At 42.2% G+C, this 11,446-nt stretch overlaps 1 protein-coding gene across 1 annotated transcript in view; it reads left to right on the top strand.

The window, feature by feature from the left end:
* Window positions 1–11,446, top strand: part of DERA (deoxyribose-phosphate aldolase (putative)) — a 95,244-nt gene that overhangs the window by 20,445 nt on the left and 63,353 nt on the right. The window contains exons 2-3 of the mRNA XM_006773285.2: window positions 7,930–8,027; window positions 9,408–9,555. Of these exons, the coding sequence (XP_006773348.1) occupies window positions 7,930–8,027; window positions 9,408–9,555 (246 nt within the window). The remainder of the gene's footprint in view (window positions 1–7,929; window positions 8,028–9,407; window positions 9,556–11,446) is intronic.

Consider the following 11,446-nt stretch of genomic DNA (forward strand, 5'->3'; position numbering starts at 1 on the left):
CGCCCCCCCCCCCCCACGCAGCCACAGGCTTGCTTTTATAATGTAAATCAAATCCTTTTAGCCCTGTGCTCAGAATTCTCGAAAGACTTCCCATTTCACACTAAAGTCCTTTCCAGCTTGAAAGAGTCCTACTTAAGGGGCTTTCTAACAGGCTTTGTGTACTATATTGCCACAGAGTACATGCCTACGTACATGTGATTAAAACAGAACTTCCGTAAATGACACCCCCCCAATATTACAGAGAGTGTACCCTGATGTTTTTCTGTTTTATTCTATTTCCTCTTCTTCTTCTTCTTCTTCTCCTTCTTCTTCTTCTTTTTCTTCTTCTTCTTCTTCTTCTTCTTCTTCTTCTTCTTCTTCCTCCTCCTCCTCCTCCTTTTCATAAAATACTGTTTTCCTGGTAGCCCCACCCCACCCCTTTTGCAGCCCTCTTCCTCCTCCTCCTCCTCCTCCTCCTCCTCCTCCTTCTTCTTCTTCTTTTAAATGCTGGTTGCAACTGACTGAATTAATAATATCTTGACACATCTATGGGTCATGACTCTCAGTTTGGAAAACATTTTACTCAATGGCCTGGCCCTTGCCTTCCTCTCTGACTTTCTCTCTACCACTTCCTGCCCCTCTTGCTGACTCTCCTCCGTTACACCTGTGTCTCAGCTTTGCCTCACATACGACATGTTCACTCTTGCCTTATGCCCTTTGCATTTGCACTTCTGCCTGGACACTGTTTCCCTGGACAGTGGCCTCATTGCTCACTTCCTATTTCAACTGGGGTTCTGCTCAATTGTTTTAAATGTTTTCTTATCCAATACTTTCTCTGACTGTGCCCATCCCTGCATCCTCCATTTCTTATCCTATATAACTTTTCATTGCAGCCATATATCCTATATAATAAAGAGGTAATATGCAATGACTTGGTTGACCAGTCACTATGATGTGCACTGACCACCAGGGAGCAGATGCTCAATGCAGGAACTACCCCTTGGTGGTCAGTGCGCTCCCACAGCCACTTCCCACAGTCCCATTTTCCCTGCTGGCCGACCCTGATAGGCCCCCATCGCCGGCCAGGCCGAGGGACCCCACCCATGCCTCTAGTAGTTACATGTTTGTCTGGTTCTTCTCATTAGAATGAGCTCTTTAGAGTAGGGTTTTGTTTTTTTCTTTCACTGCTGAATCTGAAGAGCCTATAGCAGTGCCTGGCATTGGATGGATGAATAAATGGAAATCCTAGTCAGACTGGGGAGAGCCCTCTAGGGCATCCATGCCACCATTGGACATTAACCAACCCCTCAAACATTCTGAAAGAGTGTTATAACCCATGTAGCCGTGGATATAAGACCTACCAGAAATGACAGCCAGATGGAAGAGGAGTGTAAGCAGAGAATAGACAAGATTGCTGCAGAGGGATCAAGTTGGCTTTTAACTTGGTGCCAGCAATTTAAGTTGAAGTATTTCAGAGGGTGTAATAAACTCATCAGTGACCTGGACTTGGATTGGAATCCTAAAGAATGATCTGGTTGGTGATGTGCGTGGGATGGGAATTAGTGATTAGGGACAGAGTGGCTCTGGGGAGATGACAGAGTAGCAAGGCTCTGAGTGCTATGGCAGTATATGTTGTCAGGTTGCTGGTGTCTTGGTGTGTAGAGCATCTCTCTGGATTCTGAGGACTGTTGGAAGAGTTGGCTAATGTCCAGTGCGGGCCTGGATGCCCTATAATGGGCTCACCCAGGGTTTATTGGATACTGGGCTTTGGGAGGGAGACTAATTCTAGACTCCATCTGCTGGTAAGGATCAGGCTCCCAGCATAGTCTCTGGCTTGTATCTTTCTGGCTAAGGAACTGGGTGAGGCTGAGTCTGCTCATTTATATAAATTGAATGTCTTCTGAGCCTGGCTGGATCAGGCATGTACTGATATTCAGGGCTCTTTTTTAGTAGGTAAGCTAACCTTTTCCATGGCTAAGGTAGAAAGACTAGATGCGATCAAGTTGATACTTCACTAGTTTCAGTGTCTGAAGTAAAAAATAAATTTACTGTGATGCAACAGACACATTGAGCAGCAGTTTTTGTGCTAGGCACTTGTACGGGAGGGTGTGGCTCACCCCTGGGAAGTTGCAAATTAGAATTGAAAATAAACAACACAGAAATAATAGTCAATTAGCAAGAGGTTCTCAGTAATAGAGTCTGGGATGAAAACTGTACAAGTGCATATCAGAAAATGACTGGAGACAGCACTAGGGAACAAATTCAGGTGGTACAATCCTATATAATAAAAGGCTAATATGCAAATCAACTGAACGGCAGAACAACTGGTCTCCATGACACGCACTGACCACCAGAGGGCAGATGCTCAACGCAGGAGCTTCCCCCTGGTGGTCAGTGCACTCCCACAGGGGAGCACCGCTCAGCCAGAAGCCGGGCTCAGGGCTGGCAAGCGCAGCGGCGATGGCGGGAGCCTCTCCTGCCTCCGCAGCAGGGCTAAGGACCGCTTGGGGGATGTCTGCCAGCTGGCAGGCAGACATCCCTCAGGGGTCCCAGACTGTGAGAAGGCGCAGGCCTGGCTGAGGGACCCCCCCCCACCCCCGAGTGCACAAATGTCGTGCACCAGGCCTCTAGTTTCATATAAAAACCCAGGAAGAATGAAAAGAGAAAACATGGGAAATGTAATCTTTCATACTCTTCCAAGGTTTTTTGGGGAAGAGTCTCTAATAAAGTATCACAATTTCTGTTTTTCTCCATTAGGAACAAAGGTAAAATCAAAATACAAAATAAACCTTCTTTTATACAGTTATTTGGTGTTATATGTTTTATATTGTGAAGAAGTTCACGGATAGCCATAGAAACACAAATGGGAGTGATGGAAAGGCTACAAAGTAGATTTTGGGGGAAAATGATCTCTCTCCGCTGAGACTGAAACAGGAAAAATAATAATAATAAAGAATTGTGAGAAGAGTCTTTGAGAACAAATTTATAAATGACAGAGAGCCTGAAAGGCACCAAATGACATACTAAGAGAAACCGTGGGATTTTCTTCACTGGAGAGTGTTAAGAAAAGAGTATTACCGCCTTCCAATTATGATTTCATATCTATTCTCCCCAAAGACACATGTACTTGAAACCCCTCCTGGCCCCATAAGAGTGGATTCTATGGTCCTGATGAGATTGTGTGCAATAGAATCACTTCTCCTGGAAAGGAGACGCTAAAGGGTACTCGAGTAAAATATTAAAAATTATGAAGGACATAACAAAGGCCAATCAGTTCTTCCTTTTCCCCAGACCCCATAATATGAGAACAAGGGTTATTTGATGAAATTAAAGAGTAGCAAATTAAGTGCTAATAAAATGAGATAGTCACTTGTAATTCATTACCATGGGAGGTCACAGAGGCAAATTCTGTGGCTAGATTAAACATGGGGCTGGGTAATTTTATGACCACTAGTGATATTTTTAGCAGTGGAGCCTGATACTGTGAGCAAGGTAATCCTATTACATTCTCCAAGAGATGGTTTGCAGGAACCTCTGGCAAGTGGTATCTGAGAAGTGTGAGAGTAGGCCTCACGGGTTCTAACCTTTGGTGGGGATTGTACTAAAAATTAGTTTTTAAGATGAATGTCTTCAGGTATCCCATTCACGCTCAGTCCCGACTTCTCTTGTGGAGATCCAAAAGTCCTCTCTAATCAGAAGCAATTAGAGTACAGTTTCATTATACCTGATGCTAAGTCCTGGGGATCTATTATATAGTAACATGACTAGAATTAACCATGCTCTATTGTATACTGGAAACGTGCTATGAGGTAGATCTTACATGTTCTGCGTACATACACCCCCAAAAAGGTAGATGTGTGAGGCAATGGATATATTAATTACCTTGATTGTGGCAATTAATTTACGGTATATATATAATGTATATCAACACATTAAGTTGTAGCCCTGGCTGGTGTGGCTCAGTTGATTGGAGTGTTGTCATATACATGCAGGGGTTCTCAACCTGTGGGTCGCGACCCCTTTGGCGGTCGAACGACCCTTTCACAGGGGCCGCTTAAGACCATCCTGCATATCAGATATTTACATTACGATTCATAACAGTAGCAACATTACAGTTATGAAGTAGCAACGAAAATAATGTTATGGATGGGTCACAACATGAGGAACTGTATTTAAAGGGCCAGAAGGTTGAGAACCACTGCATTAGAAGGTGGTGGGTATGATGACCAGTCAGGGCACATACCCTGGTTCTGCAGTCCAGTACATGTAAAAGGCAGCCAATCAATGTTTCTCTCTTTCTCTTCCTTCCTCCCTCTCTAAAGTCAATAAAAAAATTAAAATAAAATCCCCACACAAAAACAAAGAGCAAGTGGTACACCTTAAATATATGTAATTTTTATTTGTCAATTATACCTCAATAACGCTGGGGGGGGGATAAACATTAAAAATAAAAAGAAAGACTTTAAGAATAGATCATTTCGGGACTTCGGGAGCCATTTGGCTAATTTATTGAATGCTATCCATGTATTAAGCACTTTGCTTGGATTTTTAAAAATCTGTTGGGAGAATGAGCCTTTAGAGAAATTAGTGCCATTCAGAACGAAGGGGAGGGTACTGAAGGCAGATTGTAAAGGAGTTCATGGAAGAAAAAAGAAGCCAAAATAGCTCAACCTCTGTGGTTCAGAGAGGGTTCACGGAGAAGGTGACATTTGGATTGAGAATTCTTTATGGAGATATAATTGACATGTAACACTGTCTTAGTTTTTATGTGTACAACATACTGAGTTGATAAATATATTGTGAAATAATTGCCACAATAAAATTAGTTAACCTTCATCACCGTGCAGTTATAATTTTTTTCCTTGTGATGAGAACTTTTAAGTGATTTTAAATATGCAATATAGCATTATTAACTGTAGTCACCATACTGTACTTTGCATCCTTATGACACTGATTTTGTTACTAGTGTAGAAGTTTGTTCCACCTTCACCCATTTCACACCCAACCCTCCACACCCTGCAACCACCAATCTGTTCTATGTATCTCTGAGTTCAGCTTTTTTTTTTTTTAATCCTCACTGGAGGATATTTTTCCATTGATTTTTGGAGAGAGTGGAAGGGAGAGGAAAAGACAGAGAGAAATATTGATGTGAGAGAAAAACATCAATTGGTTGCCTCCTGCATGTGCCCCGACCAGGGCCTGGGCTGGGGAGGAGCCTGCAGCCATGGTACATGCCCTTGAGCGGAATCGAACCCAGGACCTCTCAGTCCACATGCCTACGCTCTGTCCACTGAGCCAAACCAGCTAGGGCTGAGTTCAGCTTTTTTTAGTTTTTTTCTTTTTTAGCTTCCACATCTAAGTGAGATCATATAATATTTGTCTTTGAATGAATTATTTCACTTAGGGTCATGTTCTCAAGGTCCATCTGTAGTGTTACAAATGTCAAAATTTCCTTTTCCATGACCAAAGAATATCATAACATTCCATTTAATTCTTTATTCATTCGTCAGTGGACAATTAGGTTGTTTCCATATCTTGGCTACTGTAAAATAATGTGGCAGCGAAAATGGGGGTGCCCATGTCTTTCTGATTTAGTGATTTTGTTTCCTTTAGGAAAAAATCCAGATGGAATTGCTGAATCATTTGGTAGTTTTGTTTTTCATTTTTCTGAGTAACCTTCATACTGTTTTTCAGAGTGGCTGCACCAATTTACATTCCCACCAACAGTGCACAAGGGTTCTCTTTTCTTTATATCCTCACTAACACTTCTTTGTCTTATTTTTAAATGTGTGAGACGATAGCTCATGGTGGTTTTGGTTTGCATCTCCCTCCCGATCAGTGATGTGTAGCATCTTTGCATGTACCTGTTGGCCATCAGTATGTCTTCTTTGGAAAAATGTCTATTCAGATCCTTGAACTGAGTCTCAGAGGTTGAGTAAGGGCTCACTGTCCAGGCGAGATAAGGAAAGGTGTTCTAGGCAGAAGGGACCGGCAGCCTGCACAGGTCCAGAGACAGAGCATGGTGGAATGTGTCAGTGAACTCCCAGGGCGTTGGAAAGGCTGTGCCACAGAGCTCAGTTGGCAGAGAGGGAGAAAACGGGGCATGAGAGGGAGGAAGAAGTCAGATTATGAAGATTGGGATTGCCTGAGACCTCTCTGGCAGCCGTGGCCGCAGTGCGTGGGGAGTAGAGAAGAAGTGGGGAGATGCTTCCAGGAAGTGTCACATGAAATAAAGGATAGCCCCTCAAGGTGTGCCCCACCGTCATAGGCTTCCCTCTTTTGACCGCTGTCCATGGCTGCCTGCTGGTGAGTATTGTATTTCACCCAGCTGCTTGCTTCACTCATTTTTACTATCTGCCGGAAACATTCTTTTCCATGAACTTGATCACCATTAGTAGTAGTTAAAAAAAAAAAAAAGAGCCCCCTGCCTTTGGTTAGAGAGAAGTTCTTATAGGTCTCAGAAAAACTAGGATGAGTCCAGTGTGTCTGTCTGGTTCTGTTCCCTTGGGGTGGGGCGGAGGAGGCAGATTTCATGTGTCTGACCTTAGACTCCAGTTCTCTGTGAAGTTGGTTAAGCAGACAAGCAGGAACAGATGGATTGAAATGTTAAAAATCTGTTTGTTAAATGATTTCGGCTAACACAATCATTAGGAAAAAAGCACCCAGACTATGTTCCTTCTTCAGTGATATTTAAAGTAAGAATATCATTATTAATCATTCAAATGCTAACTTGCAATTTCTACACCATCGAATGGAAATGAGAGAAAGAGAGAGAAGTAGAGAGAGAGTCTTTTGTAGAAACTATCTTTGTAGTTTTATTTTTGTGGTAGATGCAAATGATTTATTATTTGTGTTGTTACATAGTCCAGTATGCAGTCAGCAGTTCCCCCCATCGCTTTATAAATAATTGTTGAATGGTGACACCTTTCCTCTTGAGTAACCTTTTCTACAGTAGTCCTTTAAGGCTCTTCTGAGAAGATTCTTTAAAAACATGAGGTTGCTAGAGGGATGTAGAATGAGGTTGGCTATAGAAGGTAAATGGGTGAGGCCACCCGTGTTACAGAGTGTTGGTGGGTGCAGTTGCACTGCGTGTGCACCCGACACTGTGTTTGGTTTGGACACTCTGAGATGAGTAAGGTCATGACTCACAACATAGGAAATACAAGAGACAATTTTACCCCAACTCCAATATGAACTGATACAAGTTCCCCAGTAGAGAGGGATCCACACGTTGGCTCTGTGCGGGGAGCTGGCAGTGTTTTCACAAAGAAAACCGTACAGGCTGGGTCTTAAAGTAGAAATTTCAGTCAACCAGTGGAGAACGGCGGGTGGGATGGCGTCGGAAAGAGCATTTCAAAACCGAAGCAACAGAGATGTCTCCTGGAATTTTGAGCAGCTTGTTTCCTTTCCTTTTCCTAACCTCTGCTATATCAATGTTGTAATTTCTAATACATTCTGAAAAATTCCCCTTTGAGGAAAGAATGGGCTGTATCATGTCAGCATGTAGTAGATATTAATCTTGTCAGCAAGGGGGTAGTGATTGAGGATTCCTTTAAGGCCCAACATCAATTCACTTAAGTATGGTTTAATCGTTTGCTCTCCTGGCCTGGGCACTCACACATAAGTCTTCGCTGTCAGAAGTGAGGCACGTGGCCCGGGCAGCACAACATTTCCCCCCCATTGTTAGACACGTCCGTGTAATGAATCAATGCAAGCTCTTCCGGTTCCAAATGTACTTAACTTTCCACGAAGCATGCCTTTTCATGACTGGGCTTCTTTCAACAAGGTTATTTATTTGTAGTTGCGCGAAAAAGAAACATAAGCTCTAAGAGAGCTGTGGTGCCAGATGATAAATATATCCTTTCAAGGGCCGCATTAAAAAAAAATAATGGGTGACTGTATTTAATAAAACTTCTTAAGTTTTAAAAAGTATTCTTCATTCCCTTTTAGACCTCAGCTGGATCTCCAAAATACAAGTGAATCAACCGGCGGTCCTGAGACGCGCCCAACAAATCCAGGCCCGCAGGACCGTGAAGAAGGAGTGGCAGGTACGGCTTCTCAGTGCCTGTACCTTCCAGTGCCTGGCTCTTCCCTCAAGGCCGCAGTATTGAATTTCGCTCAAGATGCATCTAACCTTAAAAGATTGCAGCTGTCCATGACTTATTTTAATAATTCATATATGATGATGATGGGTTGGAGAAAGATAACACATTTATCCAAACAAGTTAAAATGGTTATCACTCTTGAGTGGCAAAGCCGCAAATGATTTTGAGGCATCTTTATTCATGAGTGCACTCAATGGCATCTTTTCTCAACACATTTATTCAGTTTCTTAGACATACCTCCTTTGAATGGCTTCTATTTTAATTTTCAAACCGTAACATCCAAACCTGGTGGGCCCACTGTTGAGGCCCTTAGGTGACCTCCTTTGACCATCGTGTTTTCCTTCGTATTAATTTTCATAAATCATGTTTCAAAATTCAGAAAAATGATGTTGCGTGGAGTACTTGTGGTCAGCATATTCTCCTGTGGATACCAACCAAAGACGTGCTGTGCCTCGCAGGACTAAAGGAATTGAGAGTCCATTTTACCAGGGAGGCAAAGTGTTGTGATCGAATCCTTTTGGGTTTACATCTCACATTTTGTTCATCTTTGGAGATATGCTGATTGAAAAGTTAAAAGGAAACTAGTCAGAATGAGTTGTGAGATATATTATTTAAAAATGGAATTGGATTAAATTGAAACAAACAAACAAAGGAGTTGAGTTAGGGAGTCTTTTTTTGTTGTTGTTAACCCTCACCCGAGGCTATTTTTCCCATTGATTTTTAGAGAGAGTGGAAGGGAGGGGGAGAGGCAGAGAGAGAGAAATATTAATGTGAGAGAGATGCATCGATTTGTTGCCTCCTGCACATGCCCTACTGGGATCGAACCTGCTACTGAGGTACGTGCCCTTGACTGGAATTGAACCCTGAACTCTTCAGTCGGAGGGCTGGTGCCCTAACCACTGAGCAACCAGTGAGGGCATGGAGTCTTTTTATACTATCTCATCTGAGATCCTAGGGCTGGAGGTGGAACGTAAGACAGAAATGCCCTTGTTCCCACGTTCTTCCCTGTGGGGTAGCTGTGAGGGGCTCCTTGTGAATGAGATGGAGCAGTCAGGTGTGGGGAGACTGGATCTATGAGGGATTTCAGATTGGAATCTATGGGAGAAAAAAAAAGTAAGACTGCTCTTCCCCCTTTTATTTTATTCTATGTGACCAACTCAGGTTGTTGGTCATTCTTAGCAATGTCTATAACAGAATGATATGCTGTGAATAGTATACATGTCAGCTTTTAGCATTCATGTTTGTCTAGTGATTCTCTGCTAACTAACTGGGTTGGAGATTGATTTTTTTTTTTAACCTTAGTTTTATTTTTCTTCAAACCAGGCTGCTTGGCTCCTGAAAGCTGTTACCTTTATAGATCTTACTACACTTTCGGGCGATGACACATATTCCAACGTTCAAAGGCTCTGTTATAAAGCCAAGTATCCAATCCGGGAGGATCTCCTGGAAGCTTTAAATATGCACGATAAAGGTATTGTATGGTGCATAATGTGTCTGGGTTTTTCCTTTGTACAATGCTGATGACTAAATCCAGAGGACTTAAGACAAGATTCAGCTGCTAAAATGATAGCAACAATAAAATCCAAGTAATAGAATTGTGTACACAGACAAATAATTAGATTCTTCTCTGAGAAACAGCAGGGAGAGAATCTGAGTCTTATGTGTAGGCCTGTTCTTTCCATCATGGATTCAAGTTGCTGGTAGAGAACTTCTTGATTTTTCTTTTCATTTCTTCAGTTTTGGAAATTTTCTATCTAGTGACTCTAAAATACTGAGTCTGATTCCCCAGCCACATGTGAAAAAGCCAGTCTCATTACTTAATCATCACATCTCATACATAAAGTATTTTCTGTGAGCAAATGAAATACTTTTGAGAATAAAATGCAAATGGGAAATATTACATGCTTGTATATTAGGTTCGATCTTTTGAGAAAAGTTTTATTCACTTTCTTAGTATACATGAAAGAACTTATAGCAACTTTAGAAAGTTGCTATAGGTACAAAACTTTAATATTTTAGAAATGGAGGAGGCCTTTGAGAGTCAGTCTCCTTATTTCTAATTTTTCTTTCTAAAAAATATGTATCTTTATTGATTTCAGAGAGGAAGGGAGAAGGAGAGACATAAAAACATCAATGATGAGAGAGAATCATTGATCGACTGCCTCCTGCATGCCCTACACTGGGAATTGAGCCCACAATCCTGGCATGTGCCCTGACTGAGAATCGAACTGTGACCCCGTGGTTCATAGGTCAATGCTCAACAACTGAACCATGCTGTTCGGGCTCTAACATTTCTAAATGAGGAGATCAAGACCTGGATGGCTAAATGCTGTTTGCAGGAGGACGTGCCCTGTTGTTCGCTGGGCTGGTGTCAGAAGCCAGGTCTTTCCATAAAGGGTGTCTGTAATGAGTGCAACTGGATATGTAGATAAGTTGTAGGCCTAAAAATCTGGACAGCTTTTGAAAAATATTTATGATATTTTCTTGAGTTGACAATAAAAACAATACCTACTAGTAATACTTAATAGTAACAGCTTTGGGGGAGAGGGGCTGAAAATGTAAGAACTCTGTATGCTTTATGTTATTGTTTTGTTTTAAAGTGTTTAATTTAATTTTAATTTTTGTAAGAGCTTATTCCTCAAAATGGAGGTTCCAGATTTATTTACTAGAGGTCCAGTGCATGAATTTGTGCACAGGTGGTCCAGCTGGCTGCCCTGATGGGGGCCCATTGGGCTGGGCCAGCAGGGAGGAGGGGCCGAGGGCAGTTGGCCGGCTGGCCCCACCCCTGATCGGGGTGGGAGGGGCCAATCGAGGGCCAGACCAGCCCTGGGTGGTGGGGGTGCTGATCGGGGTCTGGATCAGGCTGGTTGGCTGTCGCATTATGCGTCATAGCCACCGGTCATTCTGGTTGTCCTGCCGCTCCAGTCACTGGGCTTTTATATATATAGATTATTTTTTATAAAAGAGGGGGTAGGATTAATTAAATGTCATTTTGCTATACTACCCTGTAAGGTTAGCTTATATTTTTTTTCATCCACTTTCTGAATGCTGGAAAAATCTGGATTTTGTTAATTACATGAAATAAGATATTTTTATTGACCCAAGACCACCACCCTTATTATTTAAGAATTTAAAAAAAGTCGTGTTATGTTAACTTCAAAGAACAACGTATCACAATTGTTTTATTCTATGACTGTAACGATGAGAAAATGGTCCATGTTGTCAAGAACTGGAAAGAAATGTGGAAAATAAAAATCGAACAGACTGTCAGATTACAGTGGGAAGGCTGGGGAGTGTTGGCGGGGGAGGGTAGAAGATCAACTGAAGGCTTTGATGGATGCAAATAAGCATAACCAATGGAC

Source organism: Myotis davidii, unplaced genomic scaffold (assembly GCF_000327345.1).
Source record: "Myotis davidii unplaced genomic scaffold, ASM32734v1 scaffold205, whole genome shotgun sequence".
NCBI classification, from domain to species: domain Eukaryota; kingdom Metazoa; phylum Chordata; class Mammalia; order Chiroptera; family Vespertilionidae; genus Myotis; species Myotis davidii.